Raw genomic sequence first — 19049 nt, forward strand, 5'->3', positions numbered from 1 at the left:
AAGCTAGAATGCCTCTCCTCCTCCAAATGATCACAACACCTCTCCAGCAAGGACACAGAACTGAGTGAAGGCTGATTTGGATGAATTGACAAAATAGTGCAAAGAAGCCAAGAACCATGCTAAAAGATTACAGGAGCTGTTAACCAGAATAACCAGTTTAGAGAGGAACATAGCGACCTGATGGAACTGAAAAACACAAGAACTTCACAATGCAACCACAAGTATCAATAACTGAATATACCAAGCAGAGTAAAGAATTTCAGAGCTTGAAGACTGTCTTGCTGAAATAAGAAGGCAGACAAGATTAGAGGAAAAAGAATGAAAAGGAATGAACAAAATCTCTGAGAACTATGGGATTATGTAAAAAGACAAAACCTACAGCTGACTGGGGAACCTGAAAGAGACAGGGAGAATGGAACCAAGCTGGAAAACATACTTCAAGATATCATCCAGGAGAACTTCCCCTACCTAACAAGACAGGCTAACATTCATATTCAGGAAATCCAGAGAACCCCAGTAAGATACTCCATGAGAAGATCAACCCCAAGACACATAATTATCAGATTCTCCAAGATTGAAATGAAGGAAAAAATGTTAAGGGCAGCCAGAGAGAAAAGCCAGTCACCTACAAAGGGAAGCCTATCAGGCTAACAGTGGACCTCTCAGCAGAAAGCCTACAAGCCAGAAGAGATTGGAGGAAAAGCCATTACCAGCCACTGCAAAAACACACTGAAGTACAAAGACCAATGATGCTATGAAGCAACTACATCAACAAGTCTGCAAAATAACCAGCTAGCATCATGATGACAGGATCGAATTCACACAAAACAATATTAACCTTAAATGGGCTAAGTGCCCCAATTAAAAGACACAGAATGGCAAGCTGGATAAAAAGTCAAGACCCATCGGTGTGCTGTATTCAAGAGACCCATCTCATGTGCAAAGACACACAAAATAAAATAAAATGAAATAATAAAATAAAACAAAAGGATGGAGGAAAATTTACCAAGCAAATAGAAAGAAAAAAAAAACAGGGGTTGCAATCCTAGTTTCTGACAAAACGGACTTTAAACCAACACAGATCAAAAAAGACAGAGAAGGGCATTACATAATAGTAAATGGATCAAGGAGAGCTAACTATCCTAAATATATATGCACCCAATACAGGAGCACCCAGATTCATGAAACAACTTCTTAGAGACCTACAAAGAGACTTAGACTCCCACACAATAATAGTGGGAGACTTTAACACCCCACTGTCAACATTAGATCATTGAGACAGAAAATTAACAAGGATTTTCAGAACTTGAACTCAGCTCTGGATCAAGTGGACCTTATAGATATCTACAGGTATTTCTCCTAATGTTATTCCCTCCCTTAGCCCCCCACCCCCTGACAGGCCCTGGTGTGTGATGTTCCCCTTCCTGTGTCCATGTTTTCTTATTTTTCAACTCCCACCTATGAGTGAGAACATGCAGTGTTTGGTTTTCTGCTCCTCTGTTGGTTTGCTGAGAATAATGACTTCCAGCTTCATCCATGTCCCTGCAAAGGACGTGAACTCATTCTTTTTTATGGCTGCGTAGTATTCCATGGTGTATATGTGCCACATTTTTTTATTCAGTCTATCACTGATGGGCATTTGGGTTGGTTCCAAGTCTTTGCTATTATAAATAGTGCTGCAATAAACATACATGTGCATGTGTCTTCGTAGTAGAATGATTTATAATCTTTTGGGTATATACCCAGTAATAGGATTGCTGGGTCAAATGGTATTTCTGGTTCTAGATCCTTGAGGAATCACCACACTGTCTTCCACAATGGTTGAACTAATTTACACTCCCACCAACAGTGTAAAAGAATTTCACCCCAGCCTGGGTGACAGAGCAAGACCCTATTTCTCCACAGCTTCGCCAGCATCTGTTGTTTGTTGACTTTTTAATAATCGCCATTCTAACTGACATGAGATATTATTGTGGTTTTGATTTGCATTTCTCTAATAACCAGTGATGATGAGCTTTTTTTCATGTATTTGTTGGCCACATAAATGTCTTCTTTTGAGAAGTGTCTTTTCTATCCTTCACCCACTTTTTGATGGGGTTGTTTGTTTTTTTCTTGTAAATTTGCTTTAAGTTCCTTGTAGATTCTGGATATTAGACCTTTGTCAGATGGGTCGCTTGCAAAAATTTTCTCCCATTCTGTAGGTTGCCTGTTCACTCTGATGATAGTTTCTTTTGCTGTGCAGAAGCTCTATAGTTTGATTAGATCCCATTTGTCAATTTTGGCTTTTGTTGCCGTTGCTTTTGGTGTTTTAGTCATGAAGTCTTTGCCCATGACTATGTCCTGAATGGTATTGCCTAGGTTTTCTTCTAGGGGTTTTGTGGTTTTAGGTTTTACATTTAAGTCTTTAATCCATCTTGAGATAATTTTTGTAAAAGATGTAAGGAAGGGGTCCAGTTTCAGTTTTCTGCATATGGCTAGCCAGTTTTCCCAGCACCATTTATTAAATAGGGAATCGTTTCCCCATTGCTTGTTTTTGTCAGATTTGTTGAAGATCAGATGGTTATAGATGTGTGGTGTTATTTCTGAGGTCTCTGTTCTGTTCCATTGGTCTACATGTCTGTTTTGATACCAGTACCATGTTGTTTTGGTTACTGTAGCCTTGTAGCCTAGTTTGAAGTCAGGTAGCGTGATGCCTCCAGCTTTGTTCCTTTTGCTTAGGATTGCCTTGCCTATATGGGCTCTTTTTTGGTTCCATATGAAATTTAAAGTACTTTTATCTAATTCTACAAGGAAACTCACTGGTAGCTTGATGGGAATAGCATTGAATCTATAAATTACTTTGGGCAGTATGGCCATTTTCATGATATTGATTCCTTCTATCTATGAGCATGGAATATTTTTCCATTTGTTTGTGTTCTCTCTTATTTCCTATTTGATTCTTTGTAGTTCTCCTTGAAGAGGTCCTTCACATCCCTTGTAAGTTGTATTCCTAGGTATTTTATTCTCTTTGTAGCAATTGTGAATGGTAGTTCACTCATGATTTGGCTCTGTGCTTGTCTGTTGTTGGTGTATAGGAATGCCTGTGATTTTTGCGCATTGATTTTGTATCCTGAGACTTTGCTGAAAAGTTGCTTATCAGCTTAAGGAGTTTTTGGGCTGAGACAATGGGGTTTTCTAAATATACAATCATGTCGTCTGCAAACAGAAACAATTTGATTTCCTCTCTTCCTATTTGAATACGCTTTATTTCTTTCTCTTGCCTGATTGCCCTGGCCAGAACTTCCAATACTATGTTGAATAGCAGTGGTGAGAGAGGGCATCCTTGTCTCATTACAGTTATCAAAGGGAATGCTTCCAGCTTTTGCCCATTCAGTATAATACTGGTTATGGGTTTGTCATAAATAGCTCTTATTATTTTGAGATATGTTCCATCAATAACCAATTTATTGAGAGTTTTTGGCATGAAGGGATGTTTAATTTTATCGAAGGCCTTTTCTGCATCTGTTGAGATAATCATATGGTTTTTGTCATTGGTTTTGTTTATGTGATGGATTACGTTTATTGATTTGTGTATGTTGAACCAGCCTTGTATCCCAGGGATAAAGCCAACTTGATCATGCTGGATAAGCTTCTTGATGTCCTGCTGGATTCAGTTGGCCAGTATTATATTGAGGATTTTTGTATCAATGTTCATCATTGATATTGGCCTGAAATTTTCTTTTTTTGTTGTGTCTCTGCCAGGTTTCAGTATCAGGATGATGCTGGCTTCATAAAATGAGTTAGGGAGGAGTCCTTCTTTTTCTGTTGTTTGGAATAGTTTCAGAAGGAATGCTACCGGCTCCTCTTTGTACCTCTGGTAGAATTCAGCTGTGAATCCATCTGGATCTGGGCTTTTTTGGTTGGTACACTATTAATTACTGCCTCAATTTCAGAAGTTGTTATTGGTCTATTCAGAGATTCGACTTCCTCCTGGTTTAGTCTTGGGAGGGTGTATGTGTCCAGGAATTTATCAGTTTCTTCTAAGTTTTCTAGTTTATTGGCATAGAGATGTTTATAGTATTCTCTGATGGTAGTTTGTATTTCTGTGGGATCAGTGGTGAACTCCCCTTTATCGTTTTTTATTGTGTCTATTTGATTCCTCTCTCTTTTCTTCTTTATTAGTCTGGCTAGCAGTCCATCTACTTTGTTAATCTTTTCAAAAAACCAGCTCCTGGATTCACTGGTTTTTTTGAAGGGTTTTTCATGTCTCTATCTCCTTCATTTCTGCTCTGATATTTGTTATTTCTTGCCTTCTGCTAGTTTTAGAACTTCTTTGCTCTTGTTTCTCTAGTTCTTTTAATTGTAACGTTAGGGTGTCAATTTTATATCTTTCCAGCTTTCTGTTTTGGGGCATTTAGTGCTATAAATTTCCCTCTTAACACTGCTTTAGCTGTGTCCCAGAGATTCTGGTATGTGTCTATTTGTTCTCATTGGTTTTAAAGAACTTCTTTATTGCTGCCTTAATTTCATTATTTACCGAGTAGTCATTCAGGAGCAGATTGTTCAATTTCCATGTAGTTGTGTACTATTTTCCCAGTAGTCATTCAGGAGCAGAGTGTTCAATTTCCATGTAGTCCCATGCAGATTGTTCAATTTCCATGTAGTTTGGAGTGAGTTTCTTAATCCTGAGTTCTAATTTGATTGCACTGTGGTGTGAGAGACTGTTACGGTTTCTGTTCTTTTGCATTTGCTGAGGAGTGTTTTGCTTCCAGTTATGTGGTCAATTTTAGAATTCATGCTATGTGGCGCTGAGAAGAATGTATATTCTGTTGATTTGGGATGGAGAGGTCTGTGGATGTCTATTAGGTTCGCTTGGTCCAGAGCTGAGTTCAAATCCTGAATATCCTTGTTAATTTTGTGTCTTGTTGATCTGTCTAATATTGACAGTGGGCTGTTAAAGTCTCCCACTGTTACTGTGTGGGAGTCTAAGTCCCTTTGTAGGTCTCTAAGAAGTTGTTTTATGAATCTGGGTGCTCCCGTATTAGACGCATATATATTTAGGATAGTTAGCTCTTCTTGTTGCATTGATCCCTTTACCATTATGTAATGCCCTTCTCTGTCTTTTTTGACCTGTGTTGATTTAAAGTCTGTTTTATCACAGACTAAGATTGCAACCCTTGCTTTTTTTGCTTTCCATTTGCTTGGTAAATATTTCTCCATCCCTTTATTTTGAGCCTATGTGTGTCTTTGCATGTGAGATGGGTCTCCTGAATACAGCACACTGATGGGTCTTAACCCTTTATCTGATTTGCTAGTCTGATTATTTTAATTGGGGCATTTAGCCCATTTACATTTAAGGTTAATATTATTATGTGTGAATTTGATTCTCTCATCATGATACTAGCTGGTTATTTTGTACATTAGTTGATGCAGTTTCTACATAGTATCTTTGGTCTTTATATTTTGGTATGTTTTTGCAGTGGCTGGTACCAATTTTTCCTTTCCATATTTAGTGCTTTCTTTAGGAGCTCTTGTAAGGCAGGCCTGGTGGTGACAAAATCCCTTAGCATTTGCTTGTCTGTAATTTTATTTCTCCTTCACTTATGAAGCTTAGTTTGGCTGGATATGAAATTCTGGGTTGAAAATTCTTTTCTTTAAGAATGTTGAATATAGGCCCCCACTCTCTTCTGGCTTTCAGGGTTTCTGCAGAGAGATCCACTGTTAGTCTGACGGGCTTCCCTTTGTGGGTAACCTGACCTTTCTCTCTGGCTGCCCTTAACATTTTTTCCTTTGTTTCAACCTTGGAGAATCTGGGGATTATGTGTCTTGGGGTTGCTCTTCTCGAGGAGTATCTTAGTGGTGTTCTCTGTATTTCCTGAATTTGAATGTTGGCCTGTCTTGCTAGGTTGGGGAAGTTCTCCTGGATAATATTCTGAAGTGTGTTTTCCAACTTGGTTCCATTCACTCCTTCACTTTCAGGTACACCAATCAATCGTAGGTTTGGTCTTTTCATATAGTCACATATTTCTTGGAGGCTTTGTTCATTCCTTTTCATTCTTTTTTCTCTAATCTTGTCTTCATGCCTTATTTCAGTAAGTTGATCTTCAATCTCTGATATCCTTTCTTCTGCTTGAAAGATTCAGCTATTGATACTTATATATGCTTCATGAAGTTCTCGTGCTGTGTTTTTCAGCTCCATCAGGTCATTTATGTTCCTTTCTAAACTGGTTATTCTAGTTAGCAATTTCTGTAACCTTTTATCAAGAACATTGGGTTAGACCATGCTCCTTTAGCTTAAAAGAGTTTGTTATTACCCATCTTCTGAAGCCTACTTCTGTCAAATTGTCAATCTCATTCTCTGTCCAGATTTGTGCCATTGCTGGGGAGGAGTTGCAATCATTTGGAGAAGGGGCATTCTGGTTTTGGGAATTTTCAGCATTTTTGAGCTGGTTTTTCCTCATCTTTGTGGATTTATCTACCTTTGATCTTTGAGGCTAATGACCTTTGGATGGGGTTTTTGTGTGGGGATCCTTTATGTTGATGTTGCTTTCTGTTTGTTAGTTTTTCTTCTAACAGTCAGGCCCCTTTTCTGCAGGTCTGCTGCAGTTTGCTGGAGGTCCACTCCAGTCCCTGTTCACCCGGGTATCACCAGTGGAGGCTGCAGAACAGCAAAGATTGCTGCCTGCTCCTTCCTCTGGAAGCTTCGTCCCAGAGGGGCATTGGCCTGATGCCAGCCAGCACTCTTCTGTATGAGGTGTCTGTTGGCCCCTGTTGGGAGGTTTCTCCCATTCAGGAGGCACGGGGGTCAGGGACCCACTTGAGGAGGCAGTCTGTCCCTTAGCAGAGCTCGTGCACTGTGCTGGGAGAATCCCTCTTGTCAGGATCAGCTGCTGTCTTCAGAGCTGGCAGGCAGGAACAATTAAATCCACTGAAGCTGTGCCCATAGCCACCCCTTCCCCAGGTGCTCTGTCCCAGGAAGATGGGGATTTTGTCTGTAAGCCCCTGAATGGGGCTGTTACCTTTCCTTCAGAGATGCCGTGCCCAGTAAGGAGGAATCTAGAGAAGCAGTCTGGCCAGAGTCACTTTGCCATGCCCAGCCCAGACCTCCCAGCCTCCTTAGCACTGTCAGGGGAAAACTGCCTACTAAAACCTCAGTAATGGTGGACACCCCTCCCCACACCAAGCTCGATCATCCCGGGTCAACTTCAGCCTACTGTGCTGGCAGTGAGAATTTCAAGCCAGTGGTTCTTAGCTTGCTGGACTCTGTGGGAGTGGGACCCACTGAATGAGACCACTTGGCTTCCTGGCTTCAGACCGCTTTCCAGGGGAGTGAACGGTTCTGTCTCACTGGGGTTCCAGGCGCCACTGGGGTATGAAAAAATACTCCTAAAGCTAGTTCAGTGTCTTCCCAAACAGCTGCCCAGTTTTGTGCTTGAAACTCAGGACCCTGGTGATGTAGGCACATGAGGGAATCTCCTGATCAGCAGATTGCAAATTAATAGGAAAAGTGTAGTAACCCAGCAGGGTAGCACAGTCCCTCACGGCTTCCCTTGGCTTGGGGAGGGAGATCCCTGGCTCCTTGCACTTCCCAGGTGAAGTGATGCCCCACCCTGCTTCTGCTCACCCTCTGTGGGTTAGACCCATTGCCTAACCAGTCCCAATGAGATGAGCTGGGTACCTCAGTTGGAAATGCAGAAATCACCCGCCTTCTGTGTTGGTCTCGCTGGGAGCTGCAGACTGGAGCTGTTCCTATTTGGCCCTCTTGGTTCCTTCTATTCTGTACTATTTCTTCCAAAACTATTCCAAACAATTGAAAAGGAGGGACTTCTCCCTATCTCATTTTATGAGGCCATTATCATCCTGATACCAAAACCTGGCAGAGGTACAACAAAATAGAAAACTTCAGGCCAATATCCCTGATGATCATTAATACAAAAATCTTCAATCAAATACTGGCAAACCAAATCAAGCATCACATCAAAAAGCTTATTCAACACCATCACTTTGGCTTCATCCCTGGGATGCAAGGTTGGTTCAACATAGGCAAATCAATAAACGTAATTCATCACATAGACAGAACTAAAGACCAAAACCACATGATTATCTCAATAGATGCAGAAAAGGCCATTAATAAAATTTGACATCCTTTCATGTTAAAAACTTTCAATAAACCAGGTATTGATGGAACGTACCTCAAAATAATAGGAGTCATTTATGATAAACCCATAGCCAATATCATACTGAATGGTCAAAAGCTGGAAGTATTCTCCTTGAAAACCAGCAGAAGATAAGGATGCCCTCTCTCACTACTCCTATTCAACATAGTATTGGAAGTTCTGGCCAGGGCAATCAGGCAAGAGAAAGAAATAAAGCGTATTCAAAAAGGAAGAGAAGAAGTCAAACTGTCTCTGTTTGCAGATGACATGGTCCTATATCTAGAAAACCCCATTGTCTCAGCCCAAAAGCTTCTTAAGCTGATAAGCAACTTTTCAGCAGTCTCAGGATACAAAATCAATGTGCAAAAATTACAAGCATTCCTACACACCAATATTAGACGAGCAGAGACCCAAATCATGAATGGACTCCCATTCACAATTGCTACAAAGAGAATAAAATGCCTGGGAATACAGCTAACAAGGGAAGTGAAGGACCTCTTCAAGGAGAACTGCTTGTTCTATCTTCAAGAAGAACTACAAATCACTGCTGAAGGAAATCATAGAGGACACAAACAAATAGAAAAACATTCCATGCTCATGGATAAGAAGAATCAATATCATGAAAATGGCCATACTGCCCAAAGCAATTTATAGATTCAGTGCTACTTCCATTAAACTACCATTGACATTCTTCACAGAATTAGAAAAAAACTACTTTAAAATTTATATGGAACCAAAAAAGAGCCCATACAGCCAAGATAATCCTAAGCAAAAGAACAAAGCTGGAGGCATCAAGCTACCTGACTTCAAACTATACTACAAGGCTACAGTAACCAAAACAGCATGGTACTGGTACCAAAACAGACACATACACCAGTGGAACAGAATAGAAATCTCAGAAATAAGACCACACATCTACAACCATCTGATCTTCAACAAACTTGACAAAAACCAGCAATGGGGAAGGGATTCCCTATTTAATAAGTAGTACTGGGAAAACTGGCTAGCCATATGCAGAAAATTGAAACTGGACCCCTTCCTTACACCTTACACAAAAATTATCTCAAGATGGATTAAAGACTTAAATGTAAAACCCAAAACTATAAAAACCCTAGAAGAAAATCTAGGCAATACCATTCAGGGCATAGGCGCAAGCAAAGATTTCATGATGAAAACATCAAAAGTAATTGCCACAAAAGCAAAAATTGACAAAGGGGATCTAAACAAACTAAAGAGCTTCTGCACAGCAAAAGAAACTATCATCAGAGCAAACAAGGCAACCTACAGAATGGGAGAAAATTTTTGCAAGCTACCCATCTGACAAAGGCCTAATATCCAGAATCTACAAGGAACTTAAACAAATTTACAAGAAAAAAACAAACCCCATCAAAAAATGGGCAAAGGACATGAGCAGACACTTCTCAAAAGAAGACATTTATGTGGCCAACAAACATATGAAAAAAAGGTTGACATCACTGATTATTAGAGAAATGCAAATCAAACCTCAATGAAATACTATCTCATGCCATTCAGAATGACGATTATTAAAAAATCAAGAAACAACAGATGCTGGAGAGGATGTGGAGAAATAGGAATGCTTTTACACTGTTAGTGGGAATGTAATTTAGTTCAACCGTTGTGGAAGACAGTGTGGTGATTCTTCAAAGACCTGGAACCAGAAATACGATTTGACCCAGCAATTCCATTAGTGGATATATACCCAAAGGAATATAAATCATTCTATTATAACATGTACATGTATGTTTACTGCAGGACTATTCACAATAACAAAGACATGGAATCAACCCAAATGCCCATCAGTGATAGACTGGATAAAGAAATTGTGGTATGGATATGCCATGGAATATGCCATGGAATACTATGCAATCATAAAAAGAAATGAGGTCATGTCCCTTGCAAGGACATGGATGATCGAGATGGAAGCCATTAGCCTCAGCAGACTAACACAGGAACAGACAACCAAACACCACATGTTCTCACTTATAAGTGGGAGCTGAACAATGAGAACATATGGTCACAGGGAGGGGAACAATACACACTGGGGCCTACCAGAGGGCAGGAGGAGGGAGAGCATCAGGATAAATAGCTAATGCATGTGGGACTTAATACCTAGTGATGGGTTGATAGGTGCAGCAAACCACCATGATAAATGTTTCCCTGTGTAACAAAGCTGCACATCCTGCACAGGTATCCTGGAACTTAAAATAAATAGAAATAAAGATCTATATGTTACTCATTTTTTTCTTTACAAAGGTGAGAAAATTATACTATGTAACTATCCTATAAGAGGAGCCAATTAAGTAAATTGTGATATATATCACAATTGATTTTTATTCAGGTATTAAAATTATAATTTTTAATGATACAGAAAATATTTATATAGCATTAAGTGAAAACAGTATACAAAGTTGTATGTTTAGTATAATCTTAATTTTTTACAAAAATTTATAGAAGAAGTTTGCAACAAAATATGTCAAATGTGAACATTTTTTTTTTTTTTAAAGATTTATTTTTTTTTATACTTTAAGTTCTGGGGTACATGTGCAGAATGTGCAGTTTTGTTACATAGGTATACACTTGCCATGGTGGTTTGCTCCACCAATCAACCCGTCACCTACATTAGGTATTTCTCCTAATGGTATCCCTCCCCTAGCCCTCCACCCCCTGACAGGCCCTGGTGTGTGATGTTCCCCTCCCTATGTCCATGTGTTCTCATTGTTCAACTCCCACTTGTGAGTGATAACGTGCGGTGTTTGGTTTTCTGTTCTTGTGATAGTTTGCTGAGAATGATGGTTTCCAGCTTCATTCATGTCCCTGCAAAGGACATGAATTCATCCTTTTTTATGGCTGCATAGTATTCCATGGTATATATATTCCACATTTTCTTTATCCAGTCTATCACTGATGGGCATTTGGGTTGATTCCATGTCTTTGTTATTGTGAATAGCCCTGCAATAAACATACATGTATATGTTATAATAGAATGACTTATATTCTTTTGGGTATATACCCACTAATGGAATTGCTGGGTCAAATCGTATTTCTGGTTCCAGGCCTTCAAAGAATCATCACACTGTCTTCCACAATGGTTGAACTAATTTACACTCCCACCAACAGTGTAAAAGAACTCCTATTCCTCCACATCCTCTCCAGCATCTGTTGTTTCCTGACTTTTTAATGATCGCCATCCTAACTGGTGTGAGATGGTATCTCATTGTGGTTTTGATTTGCATTTCTCTAATGACCAGTGATGATGAGCATTTTTTCATATGTCTGTTGGCTGCATAAATGTCTTCTTTTAAGAAGTGTTTGTTATATCCTTTGCCCACTTTTTGATGGGGTTGTTTGTTTTTTTCTTGTAAATTTGTTTAAGTTCTTTGTAGATTCTAGATAAGCCCTTTGTCAGATGGATAGATAGCAAAAATGTTCTCCCATTCTGTAGGTCACCTTTTCAAATATGAACATTATTAATTTATGAAAACTTATGGGTGGTTTTTATCCATTTCTTTATACTTTTCAAATTTGCACTTCCTAAAATCTCTAAAATTATTGTGTTATACTTTTAGATCAGAGAAAAATAAATTTTTAAAAAAGTTATATTCCTCTTCTGCCCTCAATCTTCAGTACACAGTTCACAGTAAAGTAGTAGTATCATTTTGAGACACCCTAAGTGGTGGAAACCAAAAATCCACCTTCATGGAGGACGAATCATGGCTGATGGCCCTGTAAGTGATACTATGAGCACGATGTATGTTCCTCTTCATAATCAAATGAGGCTTCTTGTTTCAATATTTAACCCCTCCTAGAATCTTGCCATGATATGCTCACAATTGGAGGTTTTTGGTTTTCGGGTTATTTTGGTTTTGCCTAAACTTAAGCCAAGATCCCATTCCATTTTCTAGCTATCAGTAATATTACCAAGCTGCATAATGGAATTATTAACCATTTGTGTGATTTATAAGTGGTAATTAGCATGTTTTATGGGACATAAAGACTTTGAAAGTTTGACCTACTATATCTTTTTGGGTTGTTTTGTGCTCTGTGATTAATTTTTGTGTTGATTTTTATTAAAGGAGAGTTTTTTCATTTTAGAAACGTTTGAGACATATTTTCATTGATGATTAGTAGTTATGGAAAAAATAATTGGGGCTGAATAGCTTAATTAGTAGAAAGTTTGGGGTACCAAACTGAACTCAAATAAATCATAAACTCAAACTCATTAAAATATATATTCAAAAAAGTATATGCTCCCCTCTAAAGTCAACAAAAAATAGACATGTTTTAGTAAGTCTGATAAGTAACTCTCTAAATCTCTTTACTGTCTTTCTACAGGAAAAAGCAATTTCGGTATCTACTAGAATCCAAAGGAAAAAAACCTGGTATTATCAACGAAGAAAATAATGACAGCAAAAGACTTGTAGGAGAAAACACAAATCGTGCTACATTAAATTATACTACAAGAGACTTTTATAATGAAAAGCTAGAGGTAAAACTACTGTTAATCTTTGCGATCTAATGCCAGGATATATCCCACATGGCTTGGAATTTGGGGGTTGTACATTTTACCCTTAGTTAAGATAACTTTTTTGTTCTGGAATATTTGTCAACCTTATATTACAAAGCCGGGGACAGTAGGTACCCAGGCAATTAGGGAGAAATAGAGCCCCGAGATGCAGAAGAACCCAGGGTTTCAGTATCGTTATTTCAGCAGAAAAAAAAAAAATGCTCAAAACAAATCTGTACCATGAATCTGTAGCAAAAATCTAGTCCAAAGCAGGACCAAGGGTCCTGATCTATGTAAGAAATAGGTTATAGGCTTGCTGTAGGTACTTAGCCACATCATGCCAGACCATCAGAGAACACAGCAGGACCTCCGTTTTTGTTCTCCTTACTGGGACCATTGATGTTTTAATTCATATCTTTCATTCTACACCATTTTTTAATGATTACTTAATCATATAATTTCAACTTGTTCTATTCCTAATATAGCTACTTAGCCAGGAAAATGGTAACTAAACCTTTATGTTTTATGTGGTGAGAGGTTCAGAGTGTTTTGTATAGGGGAATACAATGTTGTGGTGCTGCAGGAACTACAAAGAAGAAAACTATGTAGTATTTACCTTGATGGAGCTCACAGGAAAGCTGAAGAAACAACTTATCTACATAACAATACGACGTTGCGATCCTTCAAGAGATTTTGAGGGAACAAAGGGGCAAAAGAACAAGAAAGAGAAAACACATTTACTGAGCATCTATGACTCATGTGCAAGGTGCTGTATGAGGTGATACATCTATATCCAGATATGAGTATATCTATAGATCCCCTCACACAGGTTATACGATTGATATATAATAGATATCTTTCAATATCTACATACATATCTCTAGATATATAGATATAACATTTAGAAGTGTGTGTGTGGCAGGGCGAAGTGTGTATACTGTAGATGTGAAATGGCTAGTCAAGTGGTTTTCAAATGTTTTTAACAGATTTGGACCTCTTTATTCAAACCACCGTATTATAGCTGAAAACCCAGTGTATCAGAAGAAAGCTAAACAACAGAGCTGCTGTTGTTATAGAGGAAAAGTAGGAAATTCAGAGTTTCATTTGATTGGGTCTTCTTTTCCTTTTCCTTTCCTTTCCTTCCCCACCCCCAATCCTGAAGTGTCTCTTTGGAACCCATAGGGCTGTAAGCATTACAGCTTGAAAATTACTTGAAAACTCAATGCAAGACTATTTTTAATAGTATCCTACAAGATGTTCTACTTTAGGTTCTTCTAGTGTGAAAGGTCAATGTTTCATGACATTGTTGTCTATCACAGAACAACTCTAAACATGAATAAATTCTTACTGATATTAAGCTTAAATCTGCCTCTTAATAACCTTCACTTAGTGATCCTAGTACCACCTTACATAGTAAAAAGAACAAGTCTATTCCTTACGAAAATGCTTCAAATACTTGAAGTCAACTACCTTTTTCATCTTAGCACTCTCTACATTCATACTTGCATTCATTCAAAAATCGTGTATTGAACACCTGTCATACACAACACACTGTGTAATATACTGGGGCTATAAAAAGACACTGTCCTTGCCCTCATGGATCTCACATTCTAATGGAGGAGATAGACATATATACGGATAAGTATCAATCAGTTTATCAAGAGCATAGAGAGATAACTAACCCAGATCAAAGTAGGGTTTTAGAAAAAATGATGCCCGATATGAGTCTTAAAAGATAAAATATAGCTATATTAAAAAGGGGGAAGAGGCAGTTCTGGCAAATAGCACAGTGCAAATAAGGCATAGAAGTATAAAACATGTAAGGAGAGGGCCAGGAACTATAAGCAGGTCATTGTTGTGGAAGTTCAGAGATTGAGGTAGACAGTATTAAAAGATGAGACCAGAAAGATAGTAAGAGAACAATGTGAAAGAGATTGAACATAATCCTTTGGCCAATAGGGGTTTCCTAGTGTTGCCAAAAGAAGAAAATGAAAGCCAAGGTGGCAGGATTATGTCTCCTCTTCCTGAATACAGCTGGTTCTATGAGTGAAAAAATTAATATGTATATAGTTGTGTTTGGTTTCTATGGGAGATTGGTTTCAGGACCTCCTGCAGATACCAAAATGCACAGATGCTCAAGTCCCTGATAAAAAATGATGTAGTAACATAGTGTTTGCATGTAGCCTATGCACATCCTCCCATATACTTTAAATCATTTCTAGATTACTTATAATACTACAATGCAAATGCCATGTAAATAGTTGTTATACTGTATTGTTTAGGGAATAATGACAAGAAATGTCTGTACAGATGTGTTTTAAAAAAATGTTTTCAATCTGCAGTTGGTTGAATTCACAGATGCAGAATCCACGGATATGGAGGGCCAACTGTATTTAGTAAATCTAAACATGCCAATTTACATTAAAGAAATTTAGTAAAATATCGAAAAGCTGCATTCAAACCAAGGATTTCACAGTAAAATCTACCAACTTTCTAAGAAACAGAGAATTCTAATGATTTTAAAATTGTTTGAGAGTATTGAAAAAGAAGGAAAACTCTTCCATGTTTTCAATACAGACAGCATAACATTGATTCCAAAAATGCCAGTATTGCATAGGAAAAGAAAAGCCAAACCACACATTTAAAAATATTGGTGCAAAACCCTTTTAAAAATATTGTCAGCCAGAATACAGCAGAACGTTAAATGAATAACAAACATTATAGCCAAGTGTAGTTTATCCTAGAAAGGCAGGGAAGATTCAATATTAGTGAATTAATAGATCTAATGTGAAAAATCATGATTATTTCTATAGACATTGAAAATAAATTTCACACAATTCAATACCTATTCTTAATTTTGTAACTCAATAAATAGGATAAATGGAAATTGCATAGTGTTATGCTTGATGGGGAAACTCTGGAAACATTAGCATTAGTAGTAGGCAGAATTCTAACTAAGGTGGTCTCTGTGATCCCCACACCCCAGTATCCATACCTTATATAATCCCCTCCCATGGGTGTAGGTAAAACCTGTGTCTTGCCTTTAACCAGTGGAATATGGCAAGGGTTAAGGGGTTTTGCAGACATGATTAATATCCCTAATCAGTTGACTTTGAGTTAATGAAGAGAGAGATCATCCTGAGAAAGTCTAACTTAATCTGGCAAGTCCTTTAAAAGAGGATTCAAGCGGCCGGGCGCGGTGGCTCACACCTGTAATCCCAGCACTTTGGGAGGCCAAGGCAGGCGGATCATGAGGTTAGGAGATCGAGACCATCCTGGCTAACACAGTGAAACCCCGTCTCTATTAAAAATGCAAAAAAATTAGCCGGGCGTGGTGGTGGGCGCCCGTAGACCCAGCTACTTGGGAGGCTGAGGCAGGAGAATGGCGTGAACCTGGGAGGCGGAGCTTGCAGTGAGCCGAGATTGCGCCACTGTACTCCAGCCTGGGCAACAAAGCAAGACTCCGTCTCAAAAAAAAAAAAAAAAAGAGAGAGGATTCAAGCTTTCCCTGAAAGATTTTTCTGTTGGTCTTAAAGAAATAAGTCACCATGTTTTGAGAGGCCCACATGGCAGGGAACTGCAAGAAGCTTTTAGGACCTGAGAACAGCCCCAGACCAACAGCCAACAAGAAAACAGGGACTTCATTCCCACAGCTGCAAGGAACTGAATTCTGCCAACAACCACTTAGGCTTAGAAGAGGACTCTGAGCTTCAGAAATAAACACAACCTAGGCAACACCTTCATTTCAGCTTTATGAAGTCCTGAGCAGAACACCCAGCTAAGCCGTGCCTTGGTTCCTGATACATGGAAACTGAGCTAATAGATGCATGTTGTTTTAAGCTGCCAGGTTTGAGGTAATTTGTTAGACAGGACTAGAACACCAGTGCATCACTGAAGTAAGTAACAAGACAAGGATGCCTAATATCACTTATATTTTTCTCAATACAGATAATGCAATGAAACAAGAGAAGGAAATCAATGGTCATTTGAAAAGAAGGAAGTAAACTTATATTTGCAGATAATATTATTGAATACCTGGAAATCCCAAGAATATTAATTTAGAAATCATAAAAAGCTATAAGAAAATTCAGTAATATAGCAGAAGTCAACAGCTTCCATATTACAGATAACAAGCAGAAAGAAGATATAAGGAAAAACCTAACTCACAGTAGCAACACAGAAAGATAATGTATCTTGTAATAACCTAATAATAAATATACAGGATCTATAAAAAACTTTTCAAACATTAGTGAAGCATACAAAAGATTTATACAAATGGAAAAACATGCCATGTTTTAGATAAGAAGAATTCCAAGCAAACTTTGTCAATTTTCTTTAACTTAAAAATTTCATATAATCCCAATGAAAATACCAAAAACTTTTTTGTTGAGGCTTTTTGACAAGTTGATACTATAGTACATGTGGAAAAATAAACATAATTAGCTACAAAAACTCCAAAAAAGAACAATGAGAAGAAGGCTAGCACTATTAGATATTAAGGCATATTATAAATACCTATCAATTAAAACAGGGTGGTTGTAAAGAGATAGTCTAATGGGATAAATGATACTGAGGAAATGGGATATTCAATCAGAAAAGCATATTGAACCCCTTCTTTGCACCATGCAACAAAAAATTAACTCCAGACCAAATAAAAACCCAAGTATTAAAAGCAAAAGTTTGAAGTTTTTATTTTAATAAGAAGAGAAAATCTTTATGATCTTGATTGGGTTGGCTATGATTTTTTAACATCATAGATGCACAAACTATAAAGGAAAATGTTTTGGTAAATTGGACAGTCATTCAAGGTGATTGTGTTTTTTGTTTTTGTTTTTTTCTATGTTGCCCAGTCTGTCCCTGAACTCCTGGGCTCAAGAAATCCTCCTACCTTGTCCTTCCAAGTAGCTGAAACTACAGGCATGCAGATTTTTAAAAACAGATAGCTTCAGTGCAGTCATGTAAGCAGAGTCTTGATTAAAGTGATTTGAGCAATAATTAAGCTATAAGAAAGTAAAGACAGGGAATGTTGACTCCTGCTTTGAGAAATTTTAAAGAGGAAAGAAGGAATCTGAAGCCCCAAAATATTTGGAAAGAAACACTAATCTAACAATCAGGAGATGTGGATTTGAGCCCCTGATTCTACTTCTGAGTACTTGAAAGACCTTGCTGAAGTCCCTTAATCACTCTCTCGACTCACAGCCCAGCATTCCTTCACTTATACCATGCTCCTTACATTTTGAAAAATACTTAAATCACTGCAGCACAAAGTGCTCAGTCTCTCTTCCATACATCCTGAGTTGCTGAGAAAATTAATTGAGGTAAGTTCTTCACAAATCAGGTTAAGCAGACCCTTTCATTATACATGTCATAACTCTGTTGCTTGGTAGTTGTCCATCTATTCTCCTGATTCATCTAAAAAAGATTTAAGATGGACATAGAATCAGAGTGCTGAAAGGGACTTTAAAGAATCTAATCCTATTCTTAGATGAGGAAAACTGGAAACTCAGATGAGTTACTGAGGGTCACGTTGAATTATTGACTGAGCTGCCTCTAGAATGGAGTCCTAATTCTGACCTTGGACACGTTCACAGTATATCATGGTGCTCTCTCAAGTTTTCTTGACCACCCTAGTGCAAAGGGCTCTCTCTTTTCTGAACACTGTTTGTAATTTGCTGTCTGAATGTTTTACTCGGCATGTATCTACTGTTTTATGTTTTTAGTTGACTTTTTATATGTGCAGGCCATCTCCCAACTAGACTGTAAGTTCTTCAAGGACTAGATTAGAGAGTTTTCTCTATGGAAGTATTAATAGAAGATGCTTAATCCTGAGCAGATCTCTCAATCTCTATAGACCTTGTTTCCCATTTATAAAATGGAGATATGGATTAAATCCTAATACAAGTACCATTATAGTTAAAATTGCTCTATAACAAACCCCACTGTTGATCTTCTTTTTCCCAAACCATCTTCATAATAACAAAATTCTAGTTTAATGAAATAATGTAAACAATATTGTATATAGTTTATCTCATCAGAATTGAACTTGTAAAATACTTGCTTTATGAATCCCACAGGGATATTGTGAGACAAAAAGAGATGAGTATATGAAAGCATTTGGGAATGGAAAAAGCATTACTCAAGGAGCAACAACTCCTTGACAGGTCAGGGCAAGAGAGGTATCTCTAACGTGCTTTCAATGGGATCATCCTGGACAGGCACAGTGAGTCATCCTGGCAGACACCTGATGACTTATAGGGCATATTGTAAGGAGATGCAGAATAGTTGGCTTGAAGGAGAGGAGAAATCATGAAGTAGAAATGCTTTCAAACACAGTTACTAAATTAAGGATTATTATAGCAGATATAATTCTATATCAACATGTTCCTAGA

The 19049-nt window shown here is 38.0% G+C and overlaps 1 protein-coding gene across 4 annotated transcripts in view; it reads left to right on the forward strand.

Annotated features, from left to right (window-relative positions):
* The window catches only part of LRRC49 (leucine rich repeat containing 49), a 198132-nt gene that overhangs the window by 172726 nt on the left and 6357 nt on the right, over window positions 1-19049 (forward strand). For all 4 annotated transcript variants that reach the window (XM_063698671.1, XM_031002242.3, XM_055363653.2 and 1 more), the window contains one exon: window positions 12489-12642. In XM_063698671.1, coding sequence (XP_063554741.1) covers window positions 12489-12642 — 154 coding nt within the window. The remainder of the gene's footprint in view (window positions 1-12488; window positions 12643-19049) is intronic.

The sequence above is a fragment of the Gorilla gorilla genome, chromosome 16 (genome assembly GCF_029281585.2).
Source record: "Gorilla gorilla gorilla isolate KB3781 chromosome 16, NHGRI_mGorGor1-v2.1_pri, whole genome shotgun sequence".
NCBI classification, from domain to species: Eukaryota; Metazoa; Chordata; class Mammalia; order Primates; family Hominidae; genus Gorilla; species Gorilla gorilla.